We start from the raw sequence: 13,287 nt of genomic DNA on the forward strand, positions 1-13,287 counted from the left end.
AATAAGACGTTGGCTGCTGCAAGTGGATACAGAGATCATTGTCTTAGCGTTCTTACGTCATTGACCTGCCAGATGAATGTAACATTTACAAGACGTAAAACAGCATTACTGAGGGTCATCAGTGCACATATAGGCCTGCCTAGACAACATTTTTGGGCAGCACAGTCACGCCTTTTTTTTATAACTGAGAAAATACATTCATCTGCATCCCACGACGGTGAGACAGATCGCCTAAATGAATTAGGAAATGTATGGACTGAATACAGCTTGAAGTCTAACCCGTCCCAAATGAGCCCGCAAGGGCCCGTTCACACGGAACACGACGCAAAGGAGCGGGATGGAAAATATGGAAAAGTTGGAACAGCACTCATGTGCTAAAAACCATTTCCAAAGCTTTTAGCACAGGTGACTGTCGGGAGCTCGTCTCGGTGCAGAAGAAGCAGTGTTCCAATTGAGGGGGGGCTCGGACCTCCCATAAGCATTAAGGGACCCCCATAACACCCAAAAAATATACTTGGGTATATTTATTTAAACTAGTGAAAATGAAAACGAAATGAAAAGATTCCATTGGTGTATTAAATTTAGACCTGCTCACGGTAAATCATATTTTATTTTTGTGCGTTTTTACAGCGTTGCGCATTATAACCAATCACACGCGACTTAGAACGCAGTGGCCAATCAGAGGCGCTCAGAACAGTCATCGCTGAAACCTGGAGTTTTGTTCAGATTCCCTCATTATAAGCAACGAAGTGCAGATGTACGAACTATGTAAGTAAGAGATTGATTTATCATACAGTGTATGGACAGCTTCACTGATCATAAGAGCAGTTATAGACTGACTGTGCTCATTTAGAGTGCGATCTTTCACTGCAATTCAGGATATGGGGCAGAATTATTTTCTTTTTGCAGAATATTTCACCAACAAAAATCATTCCGAACACAGCCACTGCACTGTTTTGCGTATCTAAAAAACATGTTTGTTCCTGTTTCGTTCCTGAATGAATCAACCGTTTAAATGATTCGGTTCAATCGCAATGACTCAATTATTAACTGTGACTAACTGACACCTACTGGCAGTTTTAATTCCACATTTAAATGACCTTTTCACTTAAAATAATTAATTAAATTAATAATTAAATAATTAAAATATTTTGAAATATCAGCATTCAACGTTTTAGGATTAAAGTATTAAAACAGTTTTGATGCATTTGTAACTGCAGGTTAAATACATTCATGTCCTGCATTAAACTTTATTGATTAAATTTAAGAATTTAAGGCAAAAGATAATAAAAGATAATGCACAATTTCAGAAAAAAGAATGGCTTTATAAAGGTTAAAAAATGCCCCCAAAAGGTAAAAATCACTTTAAACTTGTTTGAAAACATCAATTTCCTCGGCTAGATATTTAATTCTTCTTTGCGTAGTGATCGTTTGGTACACCTAATTCACTGATCATCGTAAAAAAAGCTTTTATCTTAGAAGACAAAAATATGAATCATATTTGTATAAGGTTTTTTTTTTTTTTTTTTTTTTTTTTGAAGGGGGGTGGTCTGGTTAGGGGGACCCCCCCAAAAAACTTTGACACAATTCGAACACTGAGAAGTGGTGCACAGGGAGGGCACCCAGCGAGCACCCTTCTGAAACAAACTGGTCACCCTGCGGACTTGCGTGAAGTGTGCCGTTTGGGCCAGGGCCTATGAATTATTAGGAGCACACTTGAGCTTGGGGATCACGTTACTCCCCGTTCAGACCAGAACCGATTCAGCGGTTTGACTCGCTCCGTCTGGATCATTCACAGGCTGCGATTGGAGATACAAACGAATCATTCGATTCGTGAACCGATTTATCCCTGAGAATCAGCACAAATGAATCAGTCTTCACGATCGACACCTGTTGGGTCTTAGGGCAGGTCACAGGTCTGGGATGTAGGAACAGTAAAACGTGAAATACCATGCTTTAGAGCTAAAGTAATTGTTTCTTTTGTATATAAACCACACTGCGATACACTTTTTTCCTCCGTTTCTCCTTAAGTACTGTATGGTGATACGAAGGAATAAACATTTCACCTTTCCATTCATAGGTTAGGCTGCTTGTATGTTAGATACCAGATACCAGCTTACTTTGACTAAAACTATTTGTAATGAAAGCACTGTGAAGTTGCACTGCTTTTGCAGATCACATGAGCGAACAACAAGCATCAACACATTTGTCTGAAATGCGACAGGCAGCATCCAGAGGCCCGTCCAAACCCAGCGATCCCATCACATCCTGAGATACCGTCGTCTGATGGACTTCTGAAGGCAGCGTGCGATATCCCACAATCCTGTGGCAAGCTGATCTGAGCTAAAGGGGAAACATGGTGTCTGAGAGTTGTAAAATGTAGGTTTTTAACTTCATGACTGTGTCACTTTCTACCACTAGTTTTCACTTTCTAGTTCCCTCTTTCTGCTTCTCATACTACAGTAACACTTTTAAAAAGAAATGAAATCTGAAATCCTCCAGAAAATGACGCAAAGGCTTTGTTCACATCACATAGGATTTCCCCCCCCCGTTTATATTGCAGTAGCATTGTGAGTTGAACAAGCAAAAAGAAATGTGATTTTTTTTCCCGCCAGTGCAAGCACGGCGTATAACCGATGGCGACGCAGCAACGTAAACCGAGACGTTTCAGCGATCGCGTCTGATTTCGTCCTGCGTTCGTTCATTTTCACCCGGTTCTGAGCGTCCAGTGACGATCAGTGCAAGTGTCCTGACGCAGAGGCACAGAATCGTCCAGGTCAGATAAAACATTTTATTGTTGCTGTTGTTGTTGTTTTTTTAAAGACAATCTGCTGTTGTAGTTTACACTAATCTTAAAATGTAGGCATTCAAGTCAATATTTTATTTAACATAATTCATATTGCAGTCATCGTGAACAACTGGGATTTCAATATACACAACAGAATTGTAACATTGTACGCAACCATTCCTAACCCTACGTCAATCTTCCTCAAGAAAATCCAATCCCACCCATTCCCAACCAGGAAAACTATAGCAAAACATCATAGGTCTCCCAAGCTCACAACAGCCCAATTAGCAGACGGATCCTGTCAATCTCGTGTTAACCGGTCTCTAGGTTCAGCGGGTTATCAATTTGTCAACGCTATCAGAATTGGTCGAATGCGATGCTATACATGTCGTTGTTTTTTGTATTTTTTATTTTTTGGTTGCAAACGTAAAAATGAGCGACTACTAAACAGAGTTGAATACGTGCGACCGGAGGCAGGTTTCGCGGTTGCCGAAGCCCGAACGAATTCAGTCCTCGAGCCTCGGTAATGGAATACGAGCGTAATGATCTGGATGCGTGTCTCTGTCGTACGGGTCTGCCCGTCTCGCTCTCTGTGAGTGGGAGGATAAGTTAGCATGTGAATCTCAGCAAAAATAAACAGTGGGTACCAGCATAGTGGCAAAATACGACTGAATTCTCTGAGCAACAATCACTGACCGGCCTTTCCGAGCCCGTTCCTCAAAAACCCACCCGCTGCAGAAACCCTCCCCGTCCTGTGTGCGGTCAGTGTGTCGGTCAGTGCGTCTCAGCGCATGTAAACGATAAATGCATTCTGGGATGTAAGGGCCGGCGGGCGCGAGACTATTTCAGGCAGCGCTCGAAGTAGGTGGCGCCCACGTAGCCGCCCCGCAGCGACCGCTGGACGTTCTGCTCGAAGAGCCGCCGGTTCGTCTGCAGGACCTCTGCTGCCTCTTTGTTCAGGGGATCTTCAGGATTTGGCTCCTGGAGGAGGGACACACACACACAGAGCAGCCATGAGCACAGAACGACACAAACGGCCGAGCGCGGATTCAGACCAGCTGACGATCCGCCCTCGCTAGGCTACAGCAGTTTCCTGATGCTCGCGGTGTGCATACTCCGATGAGCTGGGATTTCGTGTGTGAACACTGATCACCATCAGGACACCGCGAGAAAACAAATCAGGATTTGAGGATCGTGTCACGGATTCCGAGCGACGCGCGCCATAATCTGAAAACCACGCACAATCCAACGCTCTCCACTGACCGTGTATTGCGGGAAGCCGCCTCCTTGTCAGGAGGTGTACAGTAAACAAGCTAAAAAACACAGAACTACGTTTTTATAAGCTGTCGACTTATAAAAGAGCGTTTAAGGACAAAAGTCGAGGTCAACGTGTCATATTACGCTAAGAACTACGCCCACTGGAGGAAAACGTCATTATTTTTAACCATTTCAAAGGATTATTTCAAATTTTATTGGTCAACGTCAGTGCTCCTTTTCTTTAACTTCCTTTTGCTGGAGAAATGATCCAACTGAATGGCCCAACGTGAAATACCCTGACATCTACAACTATTTGTGTCCTTAAACGCTTGTTTTTTGGGGTCGACAGCTTATAAAAACTTAGTTCTGGGTTTTTAGCTTGTTTACCTCGTCACATCGCAGCTTTAAAACATTGTTCTGTTTTTTGTTATAAGTCAGAAACGACAAGGAGGCGGCTTCCTGCAGTACAAAGTCAATGGAGAGCGTTAAATGCGCTCCGTCTCTACGATCCGAGGCGCTGGGATCTGAACACTTGAGGAGAGCTGAACTTACGAGGAACAGATACTGTAGTCCGTATATGATGGAGTTAATCGTCAACACTGGCTTCCAGTCTTCTCTGAAATAGAAAAAGTAAAGTTCTTGAATTTCTAGAATCAGAATCAGAATCAGAACAGCTTTATTGCCAAGTATGCTTACGCATACAAGGAATTTGTTTGGGTGTCACAGGCTTCCAGTGCACAGAGACGACAACAACAACACAGAGAAAATAAAATAAGTTGAGAATTAAAAAAAATGCACATATGCAAATATAAATAGACAAAAATTGCAATATAAGATTTAAGAAAATAAATAAATTGTATATACAGTCGTGCTACAGATGATAGAAAAAGAATAGAATAGAATGAGATGTAGGTGGTAACAAATAAATATAAGGTTATTGCGCATATTTTTATTGCACAGTGGGGGGGTCTGGAACATTTAACTGTTCATTAGGTATATTGCCCGAGGGAAGAAACTGTTCTTATGTCTGGCTGTCCTGGTATTTGTGGCTCTGTGGCGCTGACCAGATGGCAAAAGTTTGAAAAGGGGATGACATGGGTGTGAGGGACCCAGAGTGATTTTCGGAGCCCTTTTCCCTACTCTGGACGTATACAGTTCTTGAAGGGTGGGCAGGGGAGCACCAATAATCCTCTCGGCGATCCGAAGCAGCGCCGACTTTCGCCAGGGTCTTTCGGCAGCCCCGCACACGGAACATTTCCTACTCGAGTCATTATTCGTGAACATCTACACGTCACAACTCATCTTGGGCACTGAGAGCGTTCTGATGCTTATCCTTGTTCAAACTGTATCACGTCAACAAATGGTATAAAGTTGAACGCTTTTTGAACTGTCGTCTTCAGTCATGTAATGATGATCAGGGTATGATCTAGAAATCAGTTATACCATTTATTCCCGTGATACAGTTTGAACAAGGATAAGCATCAAAACGCACTCAGTGCCCAAGATGAGTTGTGACGGGTAGATGTTCACGAATAATGACTCGAGTAGGAAATGTTTCTTGTGCGGGGCTGCCGAAAGACCCTGGAGAAAGTCGGCGCTGCTTCGTTAAGGGATTTTAAACAAACAGAACTAATCAGACGCACAGCAGAACTCAGACCGGCAGAGACCCATTACTTTTCTTGTCCTGTTGATGGGCCGGTTGCTTCTTTGCTCTTATTTTACACAGACTGCTTGTCTTCAACGATTACTTGAAAACATCTGGCTTATATTAGTAAGACTAGTATTATTGTTTTAGCTCGACATCAGAATTCAAGAATATCGAGAATAATGACAACTGTAAAATTTCCATGGAATTTCGAATGGTTATTGTAAAAGCCTCATTTCCATCAAGAAAAACTGGAAGCGCCTGCTTCAGCTGTGAAGCATCAGGAGAGCCGGACCGTAAGTCACATCTGCCGTTACGTTCATCATCAGTCATCTGACAGTACTGACGTGACTAGCTGTTACATCACAACACCCATGAAAGTTCAAGACAGGACAATGTGTAGGAGTGCACACAATACCTCAAAATATTTAGACAGACGTTGCCTTCGAGGTCAATGTTGGGGTGATAGACCATCGTTTCACATTTTACTTTTGGAGGGTCGTGAGGGTATCCCTGTCCTACCTGAAAGGAAAACACACCGTTCACTGATAATCTCACAAGCCTTTAAAAGATCATTTGCAATGACTAGTTCGTTTTCAGGACGAGGATCTTATTTTAAAGCAAAAATAATGCCATGAAAACATGTCGGCCCTGATGGAGCATCAGTAGAGAAACGTGCAAATCAAAGAAACCAGAAAATGTACACAGCTGATATTACATTAGTGCCAAATCATGTATGTCGTTCTGGCAAAACGGCCTGTTACGGTTGTGCTCGTGTGTGTGCGTTTTACTGCAGTATTTCAGATGAGCAAACCAACTACGTCTTCATTTCTAATCTTAGTCTCATCCAGATTTTAAAATACTCATAATCAGACGACAGTTACTTTTTTACGGATTACATGAATACGTATTATTTACACAATAGCAATAAATTATTCTAATTTATTGATTTTCCGTTATTCCTCTTTTTTTTCTTTATTTTTTACATTTTCCTTTCTAAAGCAGCTTACTGCTTATATACATTCAGAAAGTTTTGTGGACATTGATCAATTATTATTCAGGTGGCGATACTGCGTTTGACCACTGGATTGACAAAAGTCATTTCAGGTTTAAGAAGCGTTTCAACATTGCAACAACTACTGAAGGCGTTTGTCTTTCAAACACATTAAAATGCACAAATTCACAAACACTTTTGTCCTCTGAACCTCTTTCACCTAATACATTTGCCTGAAGTACCCCTGAGATATTAAGATAAATATTTTAATAATAAAGAATCATATCTGCATGTTTGCTGGTTCTCTGATGTTGGTTATGGTCACATGGCATGCAGGTAAATAAATAATTAATATTTCATTTTTCTTTAGTACTTTTTTTATTTTGACTGATTTTTAAAATTATTTATTTGAACAGTTTTTATGATTTCATTAATTATTGTTTTTTCATTAAACACATAAAGCCCCTGCAGTTCCTTCACAAACACAAGTGTGGAAAACCTCGATGTAATATAATGTTTAATACACTTCATGTTGCTAATAACAACAAATAATATACATTTTCTTTGTATTTTTATGTCAGTATGGTACAAGATTATCCCATTTAAATCAATGTGATAAACGAGTTAGGTCAAAAGTAATCTAACAGTAATCACAAAGTAGTCTGATTAGATTACCTAAATGGTGTCATTTTAACTACGATGTATTCACGTAATCGGGAATCAGTAACAGACTATAATTTGTAGGTAATTTACCCAGCTCTGGTCTCATCTGACCGCAGACGTGCTCAGCGTTCACCAGCGCTAAACGACACTAGATTCACTGTTAACTTAATAATAATAGTAAATAGTCCGCTGTTAGATCATGTTAATTAACGCATTATCAAAAGAGAAATTCTCGCTTGTCACTGTCTTGTAGAAGTTGTTTAGAAGTTGTTTCCTAAAAATGAGTAGCAACTAAATTTCTAATCTAATCCAATAAACTACAGCAGACGACTGCCTAGCGTCAGCGTACGATGTGTGCGTCAGTGTGCGATCGGTCTTTAGTGGAGCGTTCACGGTTCTTGAGTTGCTGTTTACCTTAAAACTGAAGACGAACTTCCCACCTTTATAGAAACCCTGCAAAAGAACAATACAAAAAACGATGAATGCTTATGCAGCGTACCAGACAACACACACGACAGAGTAACACGCTGCTACAAGAGAACAGACGTGAGGCAAAAGCACACACGTACGCCCCGCTGACCGCCGGGACGCCTGACGAAGCCCCGCGTCACGACGGAGGCAGAAACGCGGCAGAGCGATCTGTGCGCTCCGGTATTCAATCGCAGTTCATGCCACGGTATTCTTACAAGCACTGCAAACATTCAACACTACACTCCGGCATCTGAATCACTTCAGCGTAACATGCACGGATCACACGGGGCAGACCTCGTCCGGTGAGATGATGAGCTTGAAGTTGAGCAGGTCGTCCTGGTCCGGGAACACGATCTCGCACGTCTTCGGCAGGTTCAGCTCATTGATGTCTGACAGAGAAAACAACAACAACATTACTTTTACTTTCACACTGACGTGATGGTATGCGCTGCACAATGACAAACGACCGAGTACGAGTTACGCGGAGACGTGACCTCTGACGGACGGCGCTATTATTGCACATTACTGCAAAAGCTGACCATGACCATCTTTAGCCTTTCTGCACGCTTCATTTACGAAAACAAATGAGCAAAACTATAATTCTTGATTTCTTCTCTATTGGCCTGTGCATCTGGGCTGGTTAAAGTCCTGTCTTCACGATCAGCATGAGCAATGTGAATTCCAAAGATCCAATTAACAGCAAGATGTTTTCCTCAGACCCTAACACATCTAATGGTTTCATCCTTATCTGTAACTGTTAGAACGTCATGCATTTCCATGTTGCGAGTCTCTGTTGATCTTCACAGACGTACTGAAGGAGCAGCGGAGACGTGTTTTAGGACGGGAGAGCGGTACCTGTTGCATCCAAAAGTGGAAGAACTTCAAGTCTCTTCCCCCAAATACAAAAGCACTATAAAGTGTAGTATGTAGAGCGCACTGCAGCCGCTTTCAGACTTTATATACATGTACAGACGGAGCCATAGTTAGTTGAGTACAGCACCGTTTTAAATATTTAAAAAAGGCGATTTTATGTTTCGTATATTCAAACCAATCCACTTTCAATGCATTCACATTAAAGCCAAGGCATTTAGTAGATCAGTAGTACGTTACCGGCCTGTCTTACAGAATATGGACATGAACTTGATTGTTTTTGCTCTCCGTGATAAAGCCCATTTTGTTTACATGCGTGTTTGTTTATATAAGAGTGAATTTCAGCAACATTTCAGTCAGTCATGCTGTTTTTGTCCTCTCGCTCAAGGCAACAGGTGAACGTTTCAGTAAGTGTCTTTCCAGATAACTGCATACTGTACCAAGACACATCCCACTCCCATCAAGACGATAATTAAAGGTGCAGTTTGTAATATTACGAAATGGGTACTGCAGTCCAAATTCAAAATATTCCAAAGCGAGATGGATTTAGCTTTTAAAGAAGTCCATTTCCAGAACAACAATTTACATATAATGTACTCACCCCCTTGTCATCCAAGATGTTCATGTCTTTCTTTCGTCAGTTGTAAAAAAAAAATTGTGTTTTTTGAGGAAAACATTTCAGCATTTTTCTCCATATAATGGACTGATATGGTGCCCCGAGTTTGATCTTCCAAAATGCAGTTTAAATGCGGCTTCAAACGATCAAAATCGCTGTTGTAAATGATCCCAGCCGAGGAAGAAGGGTCTTATCTAGCGAAACGATCGGTTATTTTAATACAAATAATACAATTTATATACTTTTTAATGTCAAACGCTCATCTTGTCTTACTCTGTCTGGACTGTTTTTGTTCAGGTTCATGTCAGTTAGTGAATGTGGAAAAACTCCCATCTCATGTTCACCCTCAACTTCAAAATCGTCCTATATCACTGTTTTACCTTTTTTGTTAAGGGTGTTTGATCTTCTTTGCATGTTCACTTTGCAAACACTGTGTCTGTACTTCTGCAGCGATGTAGGATGATTCTGAAATGATTTGTGAATTTGAGGGAGAAAATACGATTGGAGTTTTTCGACATACACTAACTGTCTTGAGTCAGAATACACAGAGTTCAGGGAGAGAAAGACAAGATGAGCGTCTGACATTAAAAAGTATTTAAATTGTATTTTTTTTAATGAAAATAAATAATCTTCCTCGCCTGAGATCGTTTACAACCACATTTGTGATCGTTTGAAGCTGCATTTAAACTACATTTTGGAAGTTCAAACTCGGGGCACCATATCAGTCCATTATATGGAGAAAAATGCTGAAATGTTTTCCTCAAAAAACAATTTCTTTACGACTGAAGAAAGACATGAAGACCTTGGATGACAAGGGGGTGAGTACATCATATGTGAATCTTTGTTTTGGAAGTGGACTTCTCCTTTAAGGTAGGGCACAATCTGTGATCTCTGAGCCGGTTCGTTTGCTGGCTTCAATACGCTGTGTTTTCCACCAACTTGGTTGAATTGTCAGTGGGCGGACTCACGCAGACCAAAAACAGACATTCTGACACCGAATGCACATTTCAAAGCAGAATAACTGACTGTAGCTTTGTTTTTCAGAGAAACGAGCACTCAGCATGTTTCCTAAACATCTGCAAATGTATTATGGTGTTTTTGATTAAGTACAGTCAAGAAATTACACCTTTAAACCATGTTAATTAATGGACAGCTGATCAACAATTTACATTAAGCACTTTGTTTAGCACTGCATGATTTAATTTTTGAGAAACTCTAATTTCCTTTTTTTCCTGATAAAAACTCTGAATGTGATGTAAAAAAAAGCACAGTGGCGTGCTTCACCCAGATGTCTTGATCCTTCAACGGGAGACACGGGAAATATGTTGTACATCTAAAACGCTGCGCTTTTATGATCTCGGCTCGTAAAACACGCAGCGCATGTATTTATTTAATTAAATCGCAGTCTTTGTGTTTTGATAATCACATTAGGCCATTCTGTAACTTAGTTTTTATTTAGATGAATCGCAAGCCATAGTTTATGACCTGTATATCCGCGGGGCTAGTTCTAGATTCTCTGTTTTCGTGGCTAATTCAGACTACTGCCACCTGCTGGCTGAGGCTGTTATTTCCTGTCGTGCAGCCGCAGGACTTTACGACACAGTCAAATGGCTGACGCAGGCAACAACACAAGCTTTCCTCGCTGTTGGTTCCACAAAACACAGATGAAGATATTGTAATGTCTTGACAGGACATGTCTTAGACGTCTTTTAAGTGCATCGATTTAAGAAAAAAAAAAACTCTTTAACTCTTGACATCTGGCAACCGCAACCATGAATGCTTGTGGAGGCTCCTTACTAATGCAACGCAGCAAATATCAACTTAAAATGAAACATTTTCAAGATAAATAATGTCGCACAGGCAGTAACGCTTGACATATTGAGAAAAGCAGAAATCGCGATCGCGATTAAAATGCGCGCAGCCCCATCTGAACCAAACCAACAACGACCTGACTTGAGCTGAATAATGACATAATAATAATAATGAATAATTACTGAATAATAATGATAATGAATAATTGGGCTTTTCATAACGTTCATAAATATATGAGCAATGTGCACATACATTTTTTCCACACTGAATTGTTACCAGTTAATTGTATTATTCCCGAACGCATTGCTCCAGCATCAGCATCCCTCCATCTCCAGCAGCTGAATGTAAGCATCTCGCCGTTCAGAGCGATGTTCCCAGCACTGGAAGAGCCTGAGGCTTCATTGGAGCCAAATGAGTTTAACCTCCATATCCGAAAGATTACTGAGCGATACGAGCAAACAAACTCGTCAAACTCTGTCCCTCCATTCAAAGTTCATTCCACCAAAGCTTTAACGCTCCATAAAATTTCAGAAAACATGCTGAAAATAATCCACATGAAACAGGCCGTTTAATCCTCCTGAGCATACAGGATCGCTTAATGTGAACAGATTTAATTTAAACAAAACTCTGACTGACACACACACACACACACACGTCTGGTTTATTATCTTTGTGGGGACTCTCCATAGGCGCAATGGTTTGTATACTGTCCACACTGTATTTTCTATCCCCTTACCCTAACCCTACCCCTACCCCTAAACCTAACCCTCACAGAAAACTTTCTGCATTTTTACTTTCTCAAAAAATCTCATTCTGTATGATTTATAAGCTTTTGTGCCCATGGGGACCTCAATTTAGGTCCCCATCGTGACACGAGTCCCCATTAGTATGTGTGTATTCAGGTCCAGGATATATAAACCAAAAGCACACACACACTCACACGGGGCTCCTGAAATATGATCAGACCGCACTGGTCCTGGTGTGAATTAAAGCCTAAATTAAATCTGTTCATCATATGGAACCACGGTGTCTTCAGAAAACACGCAGTCATTTTCAGAAAGACTTCACCTACTTTTTGAGACGTTCACATGGAATGAACTTTGAAGGGAGTGACAGGAATCTCAGGTTTCATTAAAATGCCCTCGATCTGCGTTTCGAAGACAAACGAAAGGGTGAGTAAATGATGAGGGAACGGTGATTTTTGGGTCAGCGATCCCTTGAACCTATGTGAATGCGTGAGTCATTGATGACGGCGCTGTCCTGCATCGGAACGCTCTTCTGTTCCAGAACCTGGTGAGCAGGTTCATTCTAGTCGAGTCTTCGTTCCCGTGACAAACCCGAACTGTCAGGAGTCACTGACCTGACAAACTTCTGACTGTCCACAGAAGTCAAAACAGGCCACGGCAGATGTCGGAGCTGCTCTAGCACATCTGTCCAGGTCCGACGTTAATACACAAGGACTCGAGCTTCATCCTTACACAAATGCCACACATCAAACTCTAGGCCTCAATGTTATGACTGTGATTGAAACGCGTTCGTTTGCTCTGACAGAAAACGAGTGTTTCTCTAGGGATGTGTGACTTTCGACAGGAGCTTCGCTGCCCGCGACGGCTCTGAAGTATTCGAACATCGAGTATATACTAATAATAAAGCGGCGCAGACTGACTCGAGAGTGCGCTGCGTTAGCGCGGCGGCTAATGCTACTTTCGCTCTCCTCCCTGACTCGCATCGTTACGAGATCACGTCTTCAAACAGACTGAACCGAAGGCGCGACCGAGCTGCTCTGAATGTGTGTGTGTGTGTATGTGATGAATGAAGGCTTGTGGTGCTGTCGAGGGTGTTGTTTTCATTCTCGTACCCTTCTGTATCCGCAGCTGGGCCGCGCTCGCTTTCTTTCCGCCGACTCCTGCTCTCGTTCCTCCGGCAGACTCCTCGTCCTTCTTCTGCTGTTTGAGCGAGAAAAGCTTGATCATCTTCACTCTGTTCTGTGCTAAGAACAAGCCTGAGCGAATCTAAGCCCGATATGACGACGCCGATGTGTGTTTTACAGGTAACTGGAGTGCGTGATGTGTTTTACAGCAGCTGTAGAGGGAGCCGGTGTGTGTGTGAGTGTGTGTGTGTGTGTATTAGCTGCTAATGTTAGCCGCGCGGTCAGACATCTGACTCTGTTC

At 41.7% G+C, this 13,287-nt stretch overlaps 1 protein-coding gene and 1 long non-coding RNA gene across 2 annotated transcripts; one reads left to right on the top strand and one right to left on the bottom strand.

The window, feature by feature from the left end:
* The first annotated feature begins 127 nt into the window (after positions 1–127).
* Positions 128–2,739, top strand: LOC127161515 (uncharacterized). Its single transcript, XR_007827067.1, has 4 exons — positions 128–518; positions 631–768; positions 2,225–2,379; positions 2,616–2,739. It is a non-coding gene; the product is annotated as an uncharacterized LOC127161515 (long non-coding RNA).
* Positions 2,740–2,777: 38 nt separating this feature from the next.
* Positions 2,778–13,238, bottom strand: ube2m (ubiquitin conjugating enzyme E2 M). The gene is made up of 6 exons (XM_051104266.1): positions 12,975–13,238; positions 8,113–8,207; positions 7,762–7,800; positions 6,109–6,212; positions 4,598–4,661; positions 2,778–3,769 (listed from the first exon to the last, which is right to left on the bottom strand). Exons 1-6 carry the CDS (start codon positions 13,087–13,089, stop codon positions 3,629–3,631), a joined length of 558 nt encoding a protein of 185 aa, XP_050960223.1. The 5' UTR covers positions 13,090–13,238; the 3' UTR covers positions 2,778–3,628.
* Positions 13,239–13,287: the final 49 nt, after the last annotated feature.

This window comes from Labeo rohita, unplaced genomic scaffold (assembly GCF_022985175.1).
Source record: "Labeo rohita strain BAU-BD-2019 unplaced genomic scaffold, IGBB_LRoh.1.0 scaffold_66, whole genome shotgun sequence".
Taxonomy (NCBI): domain Eukaryota; kingdom Metazoa; phylum Chordata; class Actinopteri; order Cypriniformes; family Cyprinidae; genus Labeo; species Labeo rohita.

Excerpts from the sequence above, each read along its gene's own strand:
- ube2m (XM_051104266.1), bottom strand. The coding sequence starts at position 13,089 with ATGATCAAGCTTTTCTCGCTCAAACAGCAGAAGAAGGACGAGGAGTCT. Across the intron at positions 6,213-7,761 it reads AGTTCGTCTTCAGTTTTAAG|GTAGGACAGGGATACCCTCA; the intron begins GTAAACAGCAAC and ends TTTTCCTTTCAG. Across the intron at positions 3,770-4,597 it reads GACTACAGTATCTGTTCCTC|GAGCCAAATCCTGAAGATCC; the intron begins GTAAGTTCAGCT and ends TCCCTCCTCCAG.